Raw genomic sequence first — 21,725 nt, forward strand, 5'->3', positions numbered from 1 at the left:
TACTGTATAGTGAAACGTACCTTCCCAGCTGCCCCCTGGCTCGCACTATCACCGCTACTGCTGATCAAAGGTGTTGCTGTAATAAAAACAGAAAATGCTGGAAATGCTCAGTAGGTCTGGCAGCATCTGTGCAGAGAGAGACAGTTAACAGTTCAGGTCTGTTTCCTCAGCTCACATTAACTTTGTTTCTCTCTCCACAGATGCTGCCAGACCTGCCGACTATTTCAAGCATTTTCTGTTTATGTTTCAGATTTCCAGCATTCGCAGTATTTTGCTTTTGTACGTGTGTTGCTATGTCTGGGACTGTTTGAGTGCAATGCTATTGCATTATAAACAGCGTTGAAACAAACATTTATCTCGTTAACACACAGCACTAATACACAGCTGGATATAAACAGCAGCCTGCAGCAGAGGGTGCAGTGGATGTGAATGAACACAAATAATTCACCAACACTATATTTACTGCTATCCACAATCACACCACGCTTCATCTTAACACGTTTCACTCTTTATTTACATCAACTTCTTCCTTCCAGTAAACACTTCAATTTGGAACACAGCTTCCAAATCACCTTTATTCACAAACCCGAACACAAGCTGCAAATGCTGCAAACACACACCAGCCCAGACTTTTCCCTTTCTGTCAACCCATTCCTGCATCACTGCCTCTCCACCAACAGTTGCTGCTAGAATCATACAATCATAGAATGGCTAAAGCACAGAAGGAGGCCATTCTGCCTGACGAACCCATGCTGGCTCTCTGCTAAAGCAACTCACCTCGTCTCACTCCCCAGTCAGTTCAATTTCGGTGGTGGGAAAACTTCTCGAAAGAATAATTCGGGACAAAATTAATAGTCCCATGGACAAATGTGGGTTAATTCAGGAAAGACAGCATGGATTTCTTAAGGGAAAATCATGTTTAACTGTCCTGCTGGAGTTTTTTGATGAGGTAACAGAGAGGGATGATGAGGGCAATGCTGTTGATGTGGTGTACATGGACTTTCAAAAGGTCTGGCAGCATCTGAATGGTCACTGACCTGAAACATTTACTCTGTTTCTCTCTCCACAGATGCTGCCAGACCTGCTGAGTATTTCCAGCACTTTTTGTTTATATTTCAGATTTCTAGCATCTGCAGCATTTTGCTTTTATTGACTTTCAAAAGGAGTTTGATACAGTGCAACACAACAGACTTGTGAGCAAAGTTATAACTCATGGAATAAAAGGGACAGTAGTAACTTGGATATGGAATTGGCTGAGTGACAGGAAACAAAGAGTAGTGAGCAATGGATGTTCTTCGGGCTGGAGGAAGGTTTGTAGTGGAGTTCCCCAGGAGTCAGTGTTGGGACCCTTGCCTTTCCTGATATATATTAATGACCTAGACCTTGGTGTACAGGGCAGAATTTCAAAGTTTATGGATGATACGAAAATTGGAAGCATTGTGAACTGTAAGGATGATAGTGTAGAACTTCAAAAGGACATAGACAAGTTGGTGGAATGGGAGGACAGATAACAGGTGAAGTTCAATGCAGAGAAATGTGAATTGATTCATTTTGGTCAGAAGTCATGGAGTGACAATATAGAACAAAGGGTACAATTCTAAAGGGGGTGCAGGAGCAGAGGGACCTGGGGGTATAAGTCATTGGTTGAGAGAGCGGTTAATAAAGCATACAGTATCCTCGGCTTTAGGAAAAGAGGCATAGAATACAAGAACAAGGAGGTCATGTTGAACTTGTATAAGACACTAGCCTCAGCTGAAGTATTGCGTCCAGTTCTGGGTTCCACACTTTCGGAAAGATGTGAAGGCATTGGAGAGATTATGGAAAAGATTCATGAGAATGGTTCCAGGGATGAGGAACTTCAGTTATGAAGATAGATTGGAGAAGTTAGGACTGTTTTCCTTGGAGAAAAGAAGGCTAAGAGGAGATTTCATAGTGGTATTCAAAATGATGAGGGGTGTGGACAGAGTGGATAGGGAGAAACTGTTCCCACTTGTGAAAGGATCGAGAACGAGAGGGCACAGATTTAAAGTAATTGGTAAAAGAAGCAAAAGCGACATGGGGTAAAACTTTTTCACGCAGCGAGTGGTTAAAGTATGAACTGCCTGAGAATGTGATGGAGGCAGGTTTAATTGAAGCATTCATAGGGGAATTAGACTGTTATCTGAAAAGGAAGAATGTGCAGGATTATGGGGAGAAGACGGGGAAGTGACATGAGGTGAATTGCTCATTTGGAGAGTCAGTGCAGACACGATGGGCCAAATGGCCTCGTTCTGTGTAGTAACAATTCTGTGATTCCAATATTCAAGTCATTTATATATATGGTGGTCCTGACACTGACCCTTGTGGACATCACTGTTCAGCATCTTCCATTCTGAAAAACAACCAAATACCACAACTCGCTTTTCTTGATATTTCATACATTTTTTAATCTAAGCAGATACTGACCCTCCTATTCCAGGAGCCTCCATTTTGTTACCCAGCCTTTTATGTGGTAGTTTGTCAAACGCTTTCTGAAAATCCATATAGACAACATCCATTGCTTTCCCTTCATCAACCTTTTCTGTTATTTCATCAAAAAAAATCAGTTATTTATTAATAGATGCAGCACTGAAACAGGCCCTTCGGCCCACCAAGTCTCTGCCGACCAACAACCACCCATTTATACTAATCCAACATTATTCCCATATTCCCGACCACATCCCCCACCACCAACCTCCACTGGGGGCTATTCACAATAGTCAACTTACCAATCAATCTGCAAGTCTTTGGCTGTGCGAGGAAACACACGCAGTCACAGGGAGAACTCAAACTGCGCACAGACTGAAGCCAGAACTGAACACGGGTCGCGGGAGCTGTGAGGCTGCGGTGCTAAACACTGATCGCCCAAAATGACCGTAGCAGGACTCGAACCTACAATCTTCTGATAACTTCATTAAATACACCGAAGTCAGACGCCTTATCCATTAGGCCACACGGCCAATAGCGATGGATTGGAGAGGTGCTGAACCTCTCAGTTTTCGGTCTACCCAAACCAAGTTCAAGACCTGAATAATGAACCGATTGCCTCATTAGTTCTGTGAATAATACAGTGATTTAATAGACAAAGTTTTAAAACATTCCTGCCCATAAATCTTGATAACAGAGAGTGTGTGGATCTCCTGACTCAGAATGTTTAATGGATACAGTCCTCAGATCCGACAAGGAATCCCTGAACATCCACAGGAAAGACAGTGTGGATGAGGAAATGTAAGAGCCGGGAGCTGAAACTCAGGGACGGCCGAGCTCTCCTGTCATTGAGCTTGTGTGTCTGCTCTGCTCGCCGCACTTCCGGCTCTACTTTGTTTCCAATGAAAAGATGAAAAGGGCCGTTCGGTTTTCCTCTCACTGACAGTGTGTTTCACTCGGGTTAATATAACCCGGGACTTTTGCTGCTGAAATGAATTCTGCAAGGTCCCAGCAAACACACCGGCTCCCTCCTTTCTCCCCTCTTTCTATCGGATTGTTTTACCAGGAGGGGCTCAATAATAACAAACCCCCTGCAGGGAATGACCGCAAATTGAGCATCTAAATGGGGCAAGTGGGCAGCTTTCTGGGTTCTAGGTTCCCCCTACCCCGCCCCTCCCTCCAGTCCAAGCCCCTCTTCACTTTCTTTGGGACTTTGATGAGGGTGAAATGGGGAAAGTTCCCATTGATGTTTGAATGCTGAAATGCTGCAAAGATCTGCGCACGCGCGGTGTTGCTCCGCCCCCTGTGGGACGTCACTATGAGGAGTGGAGCGCATGCGCATCCTTTCCCCAACCCAGTCTGTGAGGCCATTCACTCAATCAGGGGAAGATGCTTTAAATCAGCTGCTAATGGAGACTTCCCAGGCCCGGGGGAAGGGAACAAACAGCATCTGCTTCCAGCAGCCACTGCTTTGGGAGCGTGTCCGCAGATGTGCTCAGAGATTAGCATTGAGTGGTGGGAAGTTGAGGGGGAGTCGGGAGTGTTTGTAACAGACACTGTGGAGCAGGAGCTGCTCCCGGAACATGGAGTGAGCCGGGGACACGGGGAAGGGAGAGTTCATTCTCAGACAGTGTCTGTACAGGCTCAGGGAGACACAATGGGAAGAAATCACTATTGAAAATCACTGACAATTTCACCACCCAAAGGAGAGGGAATTTTCCTGCTTTAGTTCCAGTCTCTCACTGTTTGTTGGATCGTGAACAGTGGCGGAAGAATAGCCGCAAAATAACGAGCGTTTATTGCAGACACCAGGTGAGAAGCATGAAAGGCACGTTTTAAATAGTGGCTGCTTGTTTTCCGTTGAAATAGAAATGTGACTGTGTAAAGGTCACTGCTCTATCGGACAGTCCCTGTCATTGAGCAGTGCAGGGCTTGTGTTGTTTCTGAATGTCACAAACTTGTTGTAAAACCACTGCAAACACCTGGTAAACAGAAGCTGAATACTGCAGTACTGCAGTGGAGTCAGACACTGACACTGTTTGTGTTCCTGGTTTTCATTTCGCGATTGTTCATAATGATTATTATTGGGACGATTACATTGATCGCTTTTGTATCTTCTGTCTCACCAGTTCTTTCATTCCTGCAGGAAAATACATGAAGGAACCTGACTGGATGTGGTGATTCTTGGACACAAGGAAAAGTGCAGCGAGCTCGTTCCAACACACAGTCGGTACAGGATCACTCCCAAAGCACAGAGATACTGCCAGCTCATCAGTTCCACTGGAACAAACAAAAGAAGTAGTCAGACAGACACTGATCCCAAAGTCGAGAGACACATTTTCAATCCAACAGTCAAACAACAGCAGGAGAGACAGAAGTTGTTTCCATTTCACTCCAATTCAATACAGCTGACAGGTTGATACATCAATCACAGTCCAAAAACAAACCCATCATCAGATCTAAATAAACTCTGTCACCATGGTTACATTTTAAATATAAACCTTGAAACACAACAGAAAAAATTTGCATGATTGAAAGGTACAGAATGAATGCAAGGAGGCTTCAAGGGGATTTGGACAGGGTAAGTGAATGGGCAAGAACATGGCAGATGGAATATAATGTGAATAAGTGTGAATTTCTCCACTTTGGGAGAATAAACAGAAAGACAGAGTATTTCTTAAATGGTGAGAGGTTGAGAAGTGTCGATGTCCAAAGGTACCTGGGTGTCCTTGTTCATGAGACACTAAAAGCTAGTGTGCAGGTGCAGAAAGCAATTAGGAAGGCAAATGGTATGTTGGCTTCATTGAAAGGGGATTTGAGTACATGGTTAAAGATGTATTGCTTCAATTGTATAAAGTCTGGCTGAGACTGCACCTGGAATATTCTGTACTATTTTGGTTTCCTTATTGAAGGAAGGATAGACTTGTCACAGAGGGAGTGCAACAGAGATTCACCAGACTAATCCCCTGGGATGGTGGGATTGTCTTATGATGAGAGACTACAGAAACTGGGCCGAAATTCTCTGGAGTTTCGAAGAATGAAAGGTGATCTCATTGAAATTTACAAAATTCTTACAGGGTGTGACAGGGTAGTTATGGATAGGATGTTTCCTCTGTCTGGTGAGTCTAGAACAAGGGGACACAGACTCAGAATAAGGGCAGGCCATTTGAGACTGAGATGAGCAGGAATTTCTTTACTCAGAGGGTGGGAAATCTGTGGAATTCTTTATCCCAGTGGGCTGTGGAAGATCAATAATTGAACATATTCAAGACAGAAATCGATCGATTTCTAAATACTAACAAGATCAAGGGATATGGAGATAGCAGGAAAAATGGCGTTGAGGTAGATGATCAGTCACGATCTGTTTGAATGTTGGAGCAGGCTTGATGGGCTGAATGGCCTAATGCCCCTATTTCCTATCATCCTTTGAATCCCAAAAATGTACATCGGAACGTTAGACCAAGTTATGCATTCCATGCCAGTTCAAAAATCCCACAGAGATTAAGACTGAAAGATACAGTATCAATTCCATGACGACAAAATGAAGGACTTGGAGCTTGCAGACCAGCCCATGTATAAGATTGAAAGTTATATTTTCATTCACAATCGTTTTCACAGAGCTAAATATTAAATACCAATCCACAACTTGTACAGGACTACCAAATAAAACCTACAACTGTAAAATACAGTTAATCCATATTTTAAATTAAACACAAGGCAAACAAATATTGATACATTAAGAGAGTGGGAAACAGTGAGAGCAGAGTGGAGCATCAAGAGCCCAGGAGAGAGAGGGAGCAAGAGTTCACTCGGAGAGCAGGGAACAGCGAGGGCACGCGTCAAAAAAGGCAAAGGAATCCACAATTAATGGTAAAACACTGAATGGTGTAGAGGAAGTGAGGGACGTTGGAGTGAATGTCCACAGATTCCTGAAGTAGCAGTACAGGTTAATAAGGTGGTTCAGCAGGTATATGGAATCCTTTCCTTTATTAACTGAGTAATAGAATATAAGGGTGATCTGGGTGTCCATGTCAATAAGTCACTGACAGCTAACATGCAGGTGCAGCAAGCAATTAGGAAGGCTAATAGTATGTTAGCCTTTATCACAAGAGGATTTGAGTACAGGGGTAGTGAATTCTTGCTTCAATTGTATAGAACCCTGGTTAGACCGCACTTGGAGTACTGTGTACAGTTTTGGTCTCCTTACCTGAGGCAGGATATTATTGCCATGGAGGGAGTTCAACAAAGGTTCATCAGACTTGTTCCTGGGATGGTGGGATTGTCCTATTAAGAGAGATTGGGGAAACTGGGGCTGTCTTCTCTAGAGTTTTGAAGAATGAGAGGTGATCCCATTGAAACCCACAAAATACTTAAAGGACAGTCAGGGTAGATGCAGCTAAGATGTTTCTCCTGGTTGGGGAGTCGAAAATCAGGGGACACAATTTCAAAATAAGGGGGAAGCCACTTAGCACAGAGATGAGGAGAAATGTTGTTACTCAGAGGGTTGTGAATCTTTGGAATTCTCTACCCCAGAGGGCTGTGGAAGCTCAGTCGTTGAGTATGTTTAAAGCAGAGATTGACAGATTTGTAAATACAAATGACATAAGGGAATATGAGGAAAGTGTGGGAAAAAGGGCATTGAAGTGGATGTTCAGCCAAGATCATATTGAATGGCGGGGTAGTCTCGATGGGCTGAGTGGCCGACTCCTGCGCCTATGTTTCGATGTTCCTAACTCCACATTATCGATGAGACACAGCCTCAGGCCGACTTGTCGGGTGGTGCAAACAGATATCACTGCTTCTGATCTTCACCAGAACAGAGACTGAGATGTAACATTGATCATCAAACAGACTTTGAGAGAATACAACAGAATAAAACACATGGAGAGACACTGTGGAATAACAAATAGATTTGATTGGAATGTTGAATTTTGATTGGAATGAATAAAACACCAGAAACAGCAGATTAAATTGGGATTCTCATCATTATATTGATCTGAGACAGAAAAGAGAAACTGATGGGAAGAAGGAAGAATGGAACTGTTACGTTTTTTTGAGTTTTTCACTCACCCAAGAAAGCTGATTAAAAAAAGATGCAAATAACAGAGAATTTCACCAAAAAGGGAGATTAAATGCTGCCGAAACCTTGGATCGAAGGATGCCCCAACAGATCACCTGTTCAACTGTCTCCTCACTGGGGGATTTCAATCGGTGAGCAATATTATTCGCTACCTTTTTTTTGTTAAATGAACCCAGAACTGTCACTTGGAATTAATATCTGCATTCCGACTCCTGAATATTTTCTGGACACATTTCCTGCTGAAAGAACTAAGAACTCTTTTCTAATTTACACAATACTATATACACATTCATCAAACCTCTTAAGCTGGCATCTTTGGTGCTGCTCTCTCTTCTCCCAAACCTCATCTCATGTGACTGTTACATCATCACTCTGACAGTGGGAGGGGTTGATCCCAATATCTTCAGCATTAACCCTTTACATCCTTATACTACACTGTCTGTCCAAACAAATGGGTGGAGGGAACTTCCTTCATTTATTCAAACACTTGAAAATCAACTCAAAGCCATCAGAGAGAGAGAGGGAGAGAGAGTGTCAGAGAACTTCCTGCATCCAGTCCTGACCCTGTCATACTCAGCAGCTGCTCACCCAGACCCCACTCTCATCAACACTGAACATTGTTACAGAGACCCTTCAAATAATGTTTATAAAAGGCGGAAAAATTCAAAGTTCATCGCAGCCGGATTGAATGGAACAAAGTTTAATATCTTCTCACCGTCTCTCAATACCCACGAGACATAGGTTTTCTTATTTGGTTCCTTTGATTTTTCTTGTTCCTGATTGACAAATATTCCAAACCTCGGATCAACCTTCCCACTCGCGTCATGTCCCCAGTCTCGGTTAAATGCAACACATAACGACACAAACACTCTGAAACATACAACGCAGTCACACTTTCCTTCAGTGAGATTAATGTCGAGCTGTTTTCCAGATTGAATGTAACCGTGAACAAATTTGTATCAAAGAAGTTGCCTTTGGCGTATCAGCACTGAATTTCTGGACAAGGAGGAACAGCCATTCCCAACTCACATCCTTCACAAAGGCTGTTTTCTCCTGTGACTGAAATTCATCATGTCATTTGAATTCCAAGTTCAAGTTCACAAAATAGAGATATAAATGATTGACAAGGAAACTTCTGAAGCATATCACAAATGTGACATAAGGCTCTGTTGGGAGTTGAACCCAGGCTCTTCGGTTTACTAGACAGGTGCTTTAACCAACTAAGCTACAGAGTCAAATCACAAATGCTTGTGTAGTTGAAATCAGAGGAGGATCTGTTTATTCTCATCACACGTCTCCACTGGTCACAACATATTTTAACTTTTCCTGCTTACTGATACAGTCATATACTCTATTTTTCCCAAAACTGAGAATGGAGGTGGAGGGGCGACATGATCGAGGTTGACAAAGTTATGAGTGGCAGAGACAGAGTGGATAGTCAGAAGCTTTTTCACAGGGCGGCAGAGTCAGTTACGAGGGGACATAGGTTTAAGGCAAGAGGGGCAAAGTTTAGAGGGGATGTGCGAGGCAAGTTCTTTACACAGAGGGTGGTGAGTGCCTGGAACTTGCTGCCGGGGAAGGTGGTGGAAGCAGGGAAGATAGCGACGTTTAAGAGACATCTTGACAAATACATGAATAGGATGGGAAGAGAGGGATACGGTCCCCTGAAGTGCAGAAGGTTTTAGTTTAGACAGGCATCAAGATCGGTGCGGGCTTGGAGGGCCGAATGTCCTGTTCCTGTGCTGTACTGTTGTTTGTTCTTTGTACATAGATAACACGTTTATAGATGTGGTCACCCACAGCTTAAGAGTATGCAGGGAGAGAGGGAATGGGTGACCACCAGGCAGTCAAAAAGAATCAGGCAGGTAGTGCAGGACACCCCGAGTGCGTCTCACTCTCCAGCAGGTATTCAGTTCTGAATACAGAGGACAATGATGCTTCACCTGGGGAGTGCAGCCGGAGCCAAGTCCATGACACCATGGGTGACTCAGCAGCAAAGGGGAGTACAGGGAAGACTGGAAAAGCCATAGTGATAGGTGATTCAATCGTCAAGGGAACAATCAGGTGTTTCTATGGCCACAGACGTGAATCCAGGAATGGAGTGTTGGCTCCCTGGTGCCAGGGTCAAGGATGTCATTGAGCACTTGCAGAGCACCCTGAAGCTGGAGGGTGAACAGCCAGCAGTGGTAGTCCACATCAGAACCAACAACATAGGTAGATATAAGGATGTTGTGCTGCAGTCAGAACTTAGGGAGTGAGGTAAGAAATTAGCAAGCAGGACATCAAAAGTAATAATCTCCGGATTACTCCCAGTGCCACGTGCAAGTGAGTACAGGAATAGATGGATAAGACAGATGAATGTACAGGAATAGATGGATAAGACAGATGAACGTGTGGCTGGAAAGATGGTGCAGGAGGGAGGACTTTAGATTTTTGGGACAGGTTGGACGGGTTGCACCTGAACCGAGCCAGGACGGAGTTCCTTGCAGGATGTTTTGCTAGTGCTGTTGGGGAGGGTTTAAACTAGTTTGGCAGGGAGATGGGGACTGGAAGGTAGAGTCAGATCAGAAATGAAAATGGAAGGCAGAAAATTAATGGAGTCTGGAAGAGAGAGGAAACACTGATTAGAAACTTCAAAACAAAAAATGTTGGCAGTGCTCAACGATATCTAAATCAATGCAAGGAGTATAGCAAATGAAGCAGATTAGCTCAGGGCACAGTTAGACACATGGCAGTATGATATCATAGCTATTACACAAACATGGCTAAAGGAGGGACAGGCGTGGCAGCTCAATCTTCCTGGTTTCAGGGTTTTCAGACGTGAGAGGGAAGGGGATAAAAAAGGAGGAGGAGTGGCAATTTTGGTCAAAGAAACTATTACAGCTGTGAGGAGGGATGATATGTTGGAAGGTTTATCAAATGAGACCGGATAGATTGAGCTGAGGAACAAAAAAGAGGCAATCACACTGCTGGGAGTGTACTATAGACCCATAAACAGTCAGAGGGAGATGGAAGAGCAGATATGTAGGCAAATATCTGAGAAGTGCAAGAACAATAGGGCAGTAACAGTGGGGGATTTGTACCGCCCAAACATTAACTGGGATACTTTTTGTGTAGAGGGAATTGAGGGAGCAGAATTCTTGAGGTGCATTCAGGAGTACTGTTTTAGCCAATATGTAGCAAGTCCAACAAGAGAGGGTGAAGTTTTAGACTTAGTTTTAGGAAATGAAGAGGGGCAGGTGGAAGGAGCGGCAGTGGGACATCAATTTGGTAGTAGTGATCATAATTCAGTTAGTTTTAATATAATTATGGAAAGGACAAGGACAGAACAGGAGTTAGAGTTCTCAATTGGGGGAAGACCAACTTTACTAAGGTGAAGATTGATTTACCGAAAGTGGACTGAAAACAGGTAGTTGAAGGTAAATCAGTGTCAGAGCAGTGGGAAGAATTCAAAGGGGAGATTCCAGTGGTTCCGAGTCAACATGTTCCCACAAAGAAAAAGGGTGGGAAGGCCAAATCTAGAGCCCCATGGATGTCAAGGAGTTTACAGGTATAATAAGGCAGTAAAGGAAAGTTTATGCCCAACACAGAGAACTGAATACTACAGAAAGCCAAGAGGAGTACAGAATGTGGAGGGGGGAAATCAACATTGAAATTAGGAAAGTTAAGCGAGAGCATAAAAGAATATTGGCAATCAAAATTATGGTGAACCCAAAGATGTTTTATCAATACATTGAGAGTAAAAGGATAAATAAGGAAAGAATAGGGCACAGAAAAGACCAAAAAGGTAACCTATGTGTCGGGCAGAAGATGCTGGCATTGTTCTGAATAAATACTTTGCATCTGTCTTCACAAAAGAGGGGGAAGATGCATATATTGTAGATAAGGAAGAGGGGTGTGAAGTATGGATGTGATCCATACAGAGGGAGAGAGGACATATTAATGGGATTAGTGTATATGAAAGTTGATAAATCACGAGCGCCGGATGGAATGCACCTCAGGCTGTTAAAACGAAGCAAGAGAGGAAATAGCAGAAGAGCTGATCATCATTTTCCAGACCTCACTGGATACAGGTGTGGTGATGGAGGATTGTAGGACTGCTAACGTTGTACCTTTGTTTAAAAAGGGAGTGAGGGAGACCAAATAATTACAGGCCAGTCAGTCTAACATCAGTAGTGGGCAAATTATTGGAATCTATTCTGAGAGACAGGATAAAATGTTACTTCGAAAGGCACAGATTAATCAAGGATAGTCAACATGGATTTGTTAAGGGAAGATCTTGTCTAACCAACTTGATCGAAATTTTGAAGAATTAAGAAGGAAGATAGATGAGGGTAGTGCAGTTGATGTAGTCTTCACGGATGTAAATGTAGGGGGTATGAGTTTGCAGATGGCACAAAGATTGGCTGTGTGGTAAATAGCAAGGAGGATAGCTGTCGACTGCAGGAAGATCTTCATGGTCTGGTCAGATGGACAGAAAAATGGCAAATGGAATTCAATTCAGAAGTGTGAGTTGATGCACTTGGGGAGGTTAAACAAGGCAAAGGAATACACAATTAATTGGAGAAGACTGAGAGGTGTAGAGGAAGTGAGGGACCTTGGAGTAAATGTCCACAGATCCCTGAAGGTAGCAGGACAGGTCGTTAAGGTGGGAAGAAGGGATATGGAATTCTTTCCTTTATTAGCCGAGGTATAGATTCAAGAGCAGGGAGGTTATGCTGGAACTGTATAAATCATTAGTCAGGCCACAACGAATACTGTATGCAGTTCTGATCACCTTATTACAGAAAGGATGTAATTGCACTAGAGAGGGTGCAGAGGAGATTCACGAGGGTGTTGCCGGAATTGGAAAAATGCAGCTGTGAGGAAAGACTGGATAGGCTGGGGCTGTTCTCCTTGGCACAGAGAAGGCTGAGGGGAAATCTCATTGAAACATACAAAATTTTGAGGTGCCTGGATAGAGTTGAAGTGAAGGGCCTATTTACCTTAGCAGAGAGGTCAGTGACTGGGGGAAACAGATTTAAAGTGATCTACACTAATGGAATTGATTCTGTATCTTTCCATTTCACAGTGTGGGTGAGTTCTGAACTGGTATCTAATTTGTCTCTCAGGTTACAATATCTTTCAGCACCTTAGAAACTTTCTCTGTAATGAATGTTGAACTTGTATGTAACTTGTATCTCAGGGTACACTATGGGGATGTTTAAACATCCTTTATCATGAATGGATGTGAGCTTTGAGTATGGTATTTAATTTAAATCTCAGGATACATCATTACGTTAGATTCTGTGCCATTCAATCAGTACCATGTGCCAATTCTATCTGATATTTAATTGATAGCTAAGTCTGCATTATATTTAGATTGACACATTGTATTTCAATCTGTTAATGAGTGTGACTTTGACCTGGGATTGAGGTATCTGACTGTCAATGGGAATGAATTGGGGTGAAATGGAAACAATTTATTTCTCTCCTGCTTTGTTTGATTGTTGGATTGAAAGTGTGTCTCTGGAACTCGGGATCAATGTGGGCCTGACTACTTCTGCAGTCTGAGACCAGGGAACTGATGAACTGTCTATCCCTCTGTACTCTGAGTGATAATGTACCTACTGTGTGTGAGAGGAGCTGGCTGCACTGTTCCTTGTGCCTCGAGTGCAGCAACCATCACATTCATCACGATTCCTTCAATTATTTGCCTGTATGAAGAAAAAATATGTCTTAACTCAAGAACAGGGGAGGTGCAAAATATCAAAGAGGTGAATTTAATTTCGCAATTAATAATCATTAAAAACACCCACAAATGAAAACCAGTGTCAGTAACTGTCTCCACTGAAGTACTGAAGCTCCCAGCTCCTGCATCACAAGTGTTCTGGGCAGATCCATCCAGACAAAACACTGCACTGGGATCGTCCCAACTGCTCGATGCTCTTCACATATTTCCAGCCACCCTGCTTCATATGCACAAATAAAGAAAAATAAAGCACCATATGTATATCCCTCAATTCCTTTCTTCCCATACAGTTGTTCCACCTCCCCTCAAATGCATCGATATTATCGCCTCGACCTCTCCCTGTGGTTGCAAATTCCAGATTCTAACCACTCACTACATAAATACCTTTTTCATGAATTCCTCATTGGTTTTATGAATGTCGATTTTATATTTTTGGCTCTTGTTTCAGACAACACCACAAGAGGAAACATATCTGCATGTATTCTATAGAAGCCCTTCACTATTTCCTCACTTTTTTCATTTGTTAGTGTGATGTAGGCATCACTGGCTATGCCAGCATTTATTGCCCATTCCAAATTGCCCTTGACAAAATGGTGGTGAGCTGCCTTCTTGAGCAGCTGCAGTCCTTGAGATGTAGGAATTCCAACGGTGCTGTTTGGAAGGGAGTTCCAGGATTTTGACCCAGTGACAGTGCAGGAATGGTGATATAGTTCCAAGTCAGGATGGTGTGTGGCTTGGAGGGGAACTTGCAGGTGGTAGTGTTCCCATGCATCTGCTGCCCTTGTCCTTGTTGGTGGTAGAGGTTCCAGGTTTGGAAGGTACTGTCGAAGAAGCCTTGGTGTGTTGCTGCAGTGCATCTTTTAGCTGGTACGCACTGCTGCCACTGTGCATCAGTGGTGAATGGAGTGAATATTGAAGGTGGTGGATGTGGGCAATCAAACAGGCTACTTGAGTGTTGTTGGAGCTGCACTCATCCAGGCAAGTGGGCAGTATTCCATCACACTCCTGACTTGTGCCTTGTGAATGGTGGACGGATGTGGGGAAACAGGAGGTCAGTTACTCGCCGCAGAATTCCTAGCCTCTGACCTTGCTCTTGCAGTCACAGCACTTATATGGCTGGTCCAGTTCAGTTTCTGGTCAATGGTAACCAATGGTCAATGTTAATGGTGGGGGATTCAGTGATGGTAATGCCATTGAACATCAAGGGGAGATGATTAAATTCTCTCTTGTTTGAGATGGTCATTGCCTGGCACTTATCTGATGCCAATGTTACTTGCCACTTATCAGCCCAAGCCTGGATGTTGTGCAGGTCTTGCTGCATCTGGACATGGGCTGCTTCAGTATCTGAGGAGTCATGAATGGTGCTGAACATTGGGCAATCATCAGAAAACATCCACACTTCTGGCCTTGTGATGGAGGGAAGGTTGTTGATGAAGCTGCTGAAGATGGTTGGGCCTAGAACACAAGCATAAGGAATTCCAGCTGTAATGGCCGGAGACTGAGATGATTGACCTGAACAACCACAGCCATCTTCCTTAGTGCTAGGTATGACTGCAAACAGCAGAGCATTTTGCCCCGATTTCTATTTACATTGGTTTTGCAAGGGCTGCCTTGTTGCCATACATGTCAAAGGCTGTCTTGATGTCAAGGGCAGTCACTCCCACCTCACAATGCAATGTTTCTTTAACTCTAAAATAAAAGCAAAAGTCTGTTGATGCTGGAAATATGAAATAAACAAAAATGCTGGAAATACTCAGCAGTTCAGGCAGCATTTGTGGAGGGAGAAACACAATTAACATTTCAGGTCTGTGTCCTTTCATTTTACAATATGCTTTATGTCCTGGTAGATAACAGTGCATTCAATCTGCAGTAATGGAATTAATACTGTATCCTCCAGTCTGACCACTTGTGAGATTTGTGGAGTGGTGTGTAACATGTAGCTCAGTCTGCAGTCTGGTTACATTATTGAGACTTTACAATCAGGGACTGTCTGTTCTATCTGACATTGAATTTGTAGTTCAGGCTGCTGTCTTGTGAGAGTGACACAGTGCCTTGCAATCTGATAGTGGGTGTGATTTTGGACTGGGATTGATGTATCTACCTGTCAGTGGGACGGAGTTGGGGTGAAATGGAAACAACTTCAGTCTGTCATGCTCTGTGTGACTGTTGGATTGACTGTTAGTCTCTGGAACTGGGGATCAGTGCCAGTCTGACTAGTACTGCTGGCAGTGATTGTGGAACTGATGTCTCTTTTCTCTCTGAATGATACTGTACTTACTGTGTGTGAGAAGCCGGCTGCACTTCCCCTTGTGCTGAGGCATCATTCTATTTATTCTGCTTCCTTCAAGTATTTGCCTGTAGAAAGAAAAAGTATTTATTATAATTCAGGAAGAGGTGTGGTGGAAGTTACAAGAGAGACCAAAACAATCTTTGAATGAATAATCATTGTGAACAATCACAAAGGAAACCCAGCAATACAAACAGAGTCAGTGTCTGATTCCACTGCAGTCCTTCAGCCCCCAGCTACTGCATACCAGGGGCTTTGGCCGTTTTACAACAATTAAATGACATCCAGAAACAATCCACTGGGCCATGAATGGGACTGACCGACGGAACAGGGACTTTTACACAGGTCAGATTTCCAGTTCCCGCTCCCATGGTCTAACCGTTCAAGCGAAACCAAACAGCCGCTGTTTAAAATGTGTCCTTCACACTTCTCACCTGGTGCCAATAATAGATTCTCTTTGTGTAACTCCCCACATTCTGACTGTCCGCTTCTATTTCCACACTTCACTGTCCAATAACAATAAACTGCGGGACCAGGCTGGATCGCTCTCTTTGAGCTGGCACGGACATGTTGGGCCGAATGGCTTCATTCTGCGCCGGAAATTTTCTATGTTTCTGTTTGCTGAATTGTTGCCTGAATCTGCGCCTGCGCTCCCCTCCCCTGTGAGCGGAAGAAGATAGTTTGAAACAGTCGCGAATGGAGAGATCCCGTTCCCGGGGGAAGGAAGCAAACAGCAGCCTCCTTCCAGCAGCATATCGCTTTGGGAGCGTGTCCGCAGATGGACTCAGAGATCAGCATCGAGTCCGGGGCAAGTTCAGGGGCAGACGGGGGCTGTTTAAAAGAGGCGGAATGGAGAATCAACTGGTCCCGGAACATGGGGTGAGTGGGGGAAGGGAGAGGCCATTCTCAGGCTGTGTGTCTACGGGGAAAGGAGACAGAATGGGAAGAACCTGTTACTGCAGTGCAGTCAAACAATGATAATATTTGTATGACTGGGCTTCCTTTGTGGGGGCTCATTATTATTCGAGAGATTAAATTCATTAAAATCCTGTATCTTCTATCTCACCTGTATTTTAGTTACAAACATACTTTTGTTCAAACAGACAAATAATTGAATCAACCAGAATAAATGTGATGTTTCCTCCACCCAAGTTACAAGGAAGAGTGTCACCAGCTCCTTCTCACACACAGTCCGTACATTATCACTCACAGAGCGCAGAGACACAGACAGGTCATCAGTTCCACAGTCTCAGACAGCAGAAATAGTTACAGAGACACATTTTCAATCCATCAATCAAACAGAACAGGAGAGACAGACGTTGTTTCCATGTCACCCCAACTCAGTACCACTGATAGGTAGATTCATAAATCCCAGTCCAAATTCTCACCCACTATCAAATTATCAGTGTGTCAATCCCACAATAGTGCAACCTCAGCTACAAATTAAATACACATAGAACTGACACATGGTTCCCTTTTCAAAGCTATAGAATTAAGGGCGGTGCAGTGGTTAGCACCGCAGTCTCACAGCTCCAGCGACCCGGGTTCAATTCTGGGTACTGCCTGTGTGGGGTTTGCAAGTTCTCCCTGTGTCTGCGTGGGTTTCCTCCAGGTGCTCCGGTTTTCTCCCACATGACCAAAAGATTTACAGGTTGATAGGTAAATTGGCCATTATAAATTGCCCCTCGTATAGGTAGGTGGTAGGGAAATATAGGGACAGGTGGGGATGTGGTCGGAATATGGAATTAGTGTCGGATTAGTATAAATGGGTGGTTGATGGTCGGCACAGACTCGGTGGCCGAAGGGCCTGTTTCAGTGCTGTATCTCTAAACTAAACTAATATAATCTGAGATTCAAGTTAAATACCAGCCCAATATTTACACATGTTATCAGTTTATTATCAGTATTAATTCCCATAATGTGTCCAGACATATACATTAGATACAAGTCCAAATCTCAAGTGCATAATCAGATTGAGAGATTCTGAAATATCGTATAACCTGAGATACAAACTCAGATTCCAGTTTAAAACTCATCCGGATTGTGAAACTAAAAGATACATTATAAATTTGATGAGTTTAGTCTGAGCTATAAATTACATACCAGTCCTGAAACCTCATAGTGTCAGATGGAAGATACTGTACAATTCCAGACTGAGCTCATTTTGCACACAAGTCCAAGATTCTCCCTCAGAGTCAGACTGAATGGCATTGATCAAATTGATTAGCACAGCCTGAGTTACATTTGCACATCAATCCTGTATCAGATTGAAAGATACATTATCTCAACTATTTATGGTCTATATTAATAACTTGCATAAAGGGACCAAGTATATTGTTGCCAAATTTGTAGATGGTACAAAGATAGGTAGGAAAGCAAGTTGTGAGGAGGACACAATGTGTCTGCAAAGAGATATAGATAGGTTAAGTCAGTGGGAAAACATTTGGCAGATGGAGTATAATATGGGGAAATGTGAGATTGTCTACTTTGGCAGGTAGAATAGAAAAACAGAATATTATTTACATAGAGAGAGACTGCAGAATGCTGCTGGACCAAGGAATCTGGGTGTCCAGGTACATGAATTACAAAAATGTTAGCATGAAGGTATAGCAAGTAATTAGGAAGGCAAATGGAATGTTTGCATTTTTAGCAAGGGGAATGGAGTTTAAAAGTAAGGAAGTTTTGCTATAACTTTACAGGGCATTAGTGACATCCCATCCCCATACAGTTTTGGTCTCCTTACATAAGGAGGAATATACTTGCATTGGAATCAGTTCAAAGAAGGTTCACTCGACTGATTGCTGGGATGTTGGATTGTCTTATGAGAAAAAGTTGAGCAGGTTGGGCCTATACTCACTGGAGTTCAGAAGATTGAGTGGTGATCTTATTGAAACCTGTAAGATTCTCAGTGGGCTGGACAGGTAGATGCTGAGAGGATGTTTCTCCTTGTGGGGGATTATAGAATTAGGGGCCAGAGTTTAAGATAAGCAGTCTCTCTTTCAAGAAGGAGATGAGGAGGAATTTCTTCTCTGAGAGGGTTGTTAATCTTTGGAATTCTGCTCTCCAGAGGACTGTGGAGGCTGTGTCATTGAATATATTCAACGCAGCGATAGACAGGTTTTTGATCGACAACAGAGTCAATGGTTATGGGGGCAGGCAGGAAAGTGAAGTTATGGCCACAATCAGAACAGCCATGATCTTATTGAGTGGCAGAGCAGGCTTGATGGGCCAAATGGTCTACTCCTGTCCTAGTTCGTATCTTCTTATGTTCTTACACACACACACACACACACACACACACACACACACACACACACACACACACACACAACCAATGTGTGGCGGATCTAGAATTAATCCCACTTACATACACAATACCAGTGACTGAAAGGTACAGAATTAATCCCACAGATAGATACAGTACCACCGACAGGTACAGAATGAATCCCATGCTCACAGTCAGCACCCGTGATCGAAAGATACACGTGATTCCTACCCTCACATAACAATATCAGACTGAGTTACAGAATGATTTACACATTCATACTGGGCACCAATGACTGCGAATTAATTCATCCCACAATCACACGCACTACCAAAGTCTGACAGATACAGAATTAATCCCACACTCCTATGTAGTAGCAAAGACTGACACATACAAAATCATTCTCAAATACTCCGACAGTACCTGGCAGATTCAGTGACTGCCAAACTCACATAAATCACCAGAGACTGACAGATAAAGAATGAACTCACATACACACACAGAGATACTGACAGATATAGCTTGAATTCCACACATACAGAACCACTGACAGATTCAGACTAAGTCCCAAATCAGATAACATTCCAGAGACTGACAGAATGAATCAAATACTCACACACAGTGCCACTGACAGAATGTATTCCACACTCACATACAATACCGAAGACTGCCAGATGCAGAATGTATCTCACACTTACACAAAGTACCAGTGAGTGACAGGTACAGAATGAATCCCACATTCACACATGACGTTAGAGATGGACAGCCAAAAAACAATAAGACTGCCAGAATAGATAGAATTCACATCAAAATTCTAAAATATGGCAGAGAAACACTCGACACAAATACATGTCTCATTTCCCTCATCTGGAAGGAGGAGAGCATGACAGGGGATCGCCGTGATGCGGTAATTGTGATCATCTTTAAAAAAAGTTGACACGACCGACTGTGTTAACTATAGAGGGGTATCCCTGCTGTCCACCACAGGGAAGGTCATCACAAGAGTCCTTCTCAACTGCCTCCTCCCCGTGGCTGAAGAGCTCCTACTGGAATCACAATGTGGATTCTGTCCACCAACAGGCACAGTGAACATAATCTTCACAGCAAGACAACTTCAAGAAAATGTAGGGAGCAGCAGCAACTTTTATACATGGCCTTCTCTGACCTGACAAAGGCCTTCGACTCTACCAACCGAGAGGGATTATGGAATGTCCTCCTCATACATACTGCACTACGACATGCAAGCTGTAATCCTTGCCAACGGATCTATCACTGACCCAATCCGAGTGCAAACTGGGGTCAAGTAAGGCTGTGTCATCGGCACCAATGCTCTTTTCCATCTTCCTTGCTGCAACACTCCACCTCATCTCCTCACACTCAAACACAGTACCTGACAGAGACAGAATGAATCCATACAGCACCAGAGACTGAGTTACCAAATTACATAAAACACTCAAACACAGTAGCCTAGACTAAAAATGAAATTAATTGCACACTCACATGCAATAGCAGAGACACAACGACACAGAATCAGTCAATAAGTGTCCTCCTAACAACAGCCAGGACATTTCCAGGAAGCTCTCCACAGGGAGCAGCTCTTTCAATATAAACTGGGGCTGGAGAGAGTCTTTGTGCAATATACTTCCTGATTGCAGTACGGGGATTTGTGATTGGTTGCAAATATTTAATCTGATTGGATGGCGAAAGAGACCAAATGTCGAATTACAATATTAAATCGTTGGGACATCATTCCAAATCACCCAATCACAATCTTTACTTTCCCCCATCCCCCATTAGCATAGTGCTGTGGGATTGTCTATTTAATCTGCACTCGGAAGGGGTTTGGTTTATTTCTGTGTCTGAAATTGAAACTCAAGATGGTTGAGGAGAAGAAGAAAGCAGCTGCTCAGAAGGGCGCCAAGAAAACCTTAAATAAACCGTCCACAAAGGGCAGCAAGAAGCGGAGAAAGTCGAGGAAGGAGAGTTACTCCATCTACATCTACAAAGTGATGAAGCAGGTTCACCCCGACACCGGCATCTCCTCCAAGGCCATGAGTATCATGAACTCGTTTGTGAACGATATTTTCGAGCGCATCGCGGGTGAGGCTTCCCGCCTGGCCCATTACAACAAGCGCAGAACGATCAGCTCCCGGGAGATCAAGACCGCAGTGCGCCTGCTGCTGCCCGGGGAGCTGGCCAAGCACGCCGTGTCGGAAGGGACAAAGGCGGCGACCAAGTACACCAGCTCCAAGTAAAACTGCACAATGGACTGAATAACATCCCAAACACAACGGCTCTTTTAAGAGCCACCCACAATCTCTCTGAAAAAGCTGCATCCGAACATCTCTATGAAATCATTTTAAGACAATGTGCAACATAATAAATGTCCCACTGCTGTGTTTTTGTCTGCTGTCCCATAAACCGAACTCAAACCCATAATCCGCTCATCCGCCTTTACTTTTTTGCTTAAAGCTGTTATTGTGGTTTTGCACAGCCCCTGAATGACCGCATTAACAGCTGCTTTCAGCGGCAAGAGTCAGACATCAGTCCCTTCACTCTATTCCTGAAATGTGAACTGATTCATCATTTTATTAACAGTAACTCTTCGCAGTGTAACAGCCCGGAATGGGATTATTACACAGCAGACTAAGGGCAGTTTGAGGACTCGATCCTGCTTCCTCTTTTCAGAGAAGGACACTGATTGAAGATAAACTGAATGTTTCCCTTCAGGGAAATGCTGTGAACAGGGATTTAGTACCTCCCGGGACAGTTTGAAAGCAATTGTAGAAAGATCCACAATTTAAATAACATTTTAAACCCGCGTCTGTAATTCGTGACGGAAAAAGTTGAATAAAACAAAATAAAGAGAAGGGATTTTAAATATTTGACGAAGGATGACATTTATTTTAATCCGCTC

General features: G+C 43.4%; 1 protein-coding gene and 1 non-coding gene across 2 annotated transcripts in view; one reads left to right on the forward strand and one right to left on the reverse strand.

Moving 5' to 3' along the window:
- Positions 1–21,063, forward strand: part of LOC137365013 (histone H2B 5-like) — a 75,391-nt gene extending 54,328 nt beyond the window's left edge. Inside the window, exon 4 of the mRNA XM_068027885.1 lies at positions 20,716–21,063. Within this exon, the coding sequence (XP_067883986.1) occupies positions 20,716–21,063 (348 nt within the window). The remainder of the gene's footprint in view (positions 1–20,715) is intronic.
- trnar-ucg (transfer RNA arginine (anticodon UCG)) lies at positions 2,890–2,978 on the reverse strand. The gene is given in 2 exon segments: positions 2,890–2,925; positions 2,942–2,978. It is a non-coding gene; the product is annotated as a tRNA-Arg (tRNA).
- Positions 21,064–21,725: the final 662 nt, after the last annotated feature.

This window comes from Heterodontus francisci, unplaced genomic scaffold, assembly GCF_036365525.1.
Source record: "Heterodontus francisci isolate sHetFra1 unplaced genomic scaffold, sHetFra1.hap1 HAP1_SCAFFOLD_43, whole genome shotgun sequence".
NCBI lineage: Eukaryota > Metazoa > Chordata > Chondrichthyes > Heterodontiformes > Heterodontidae > Heterodontus > Heterodontus francisci.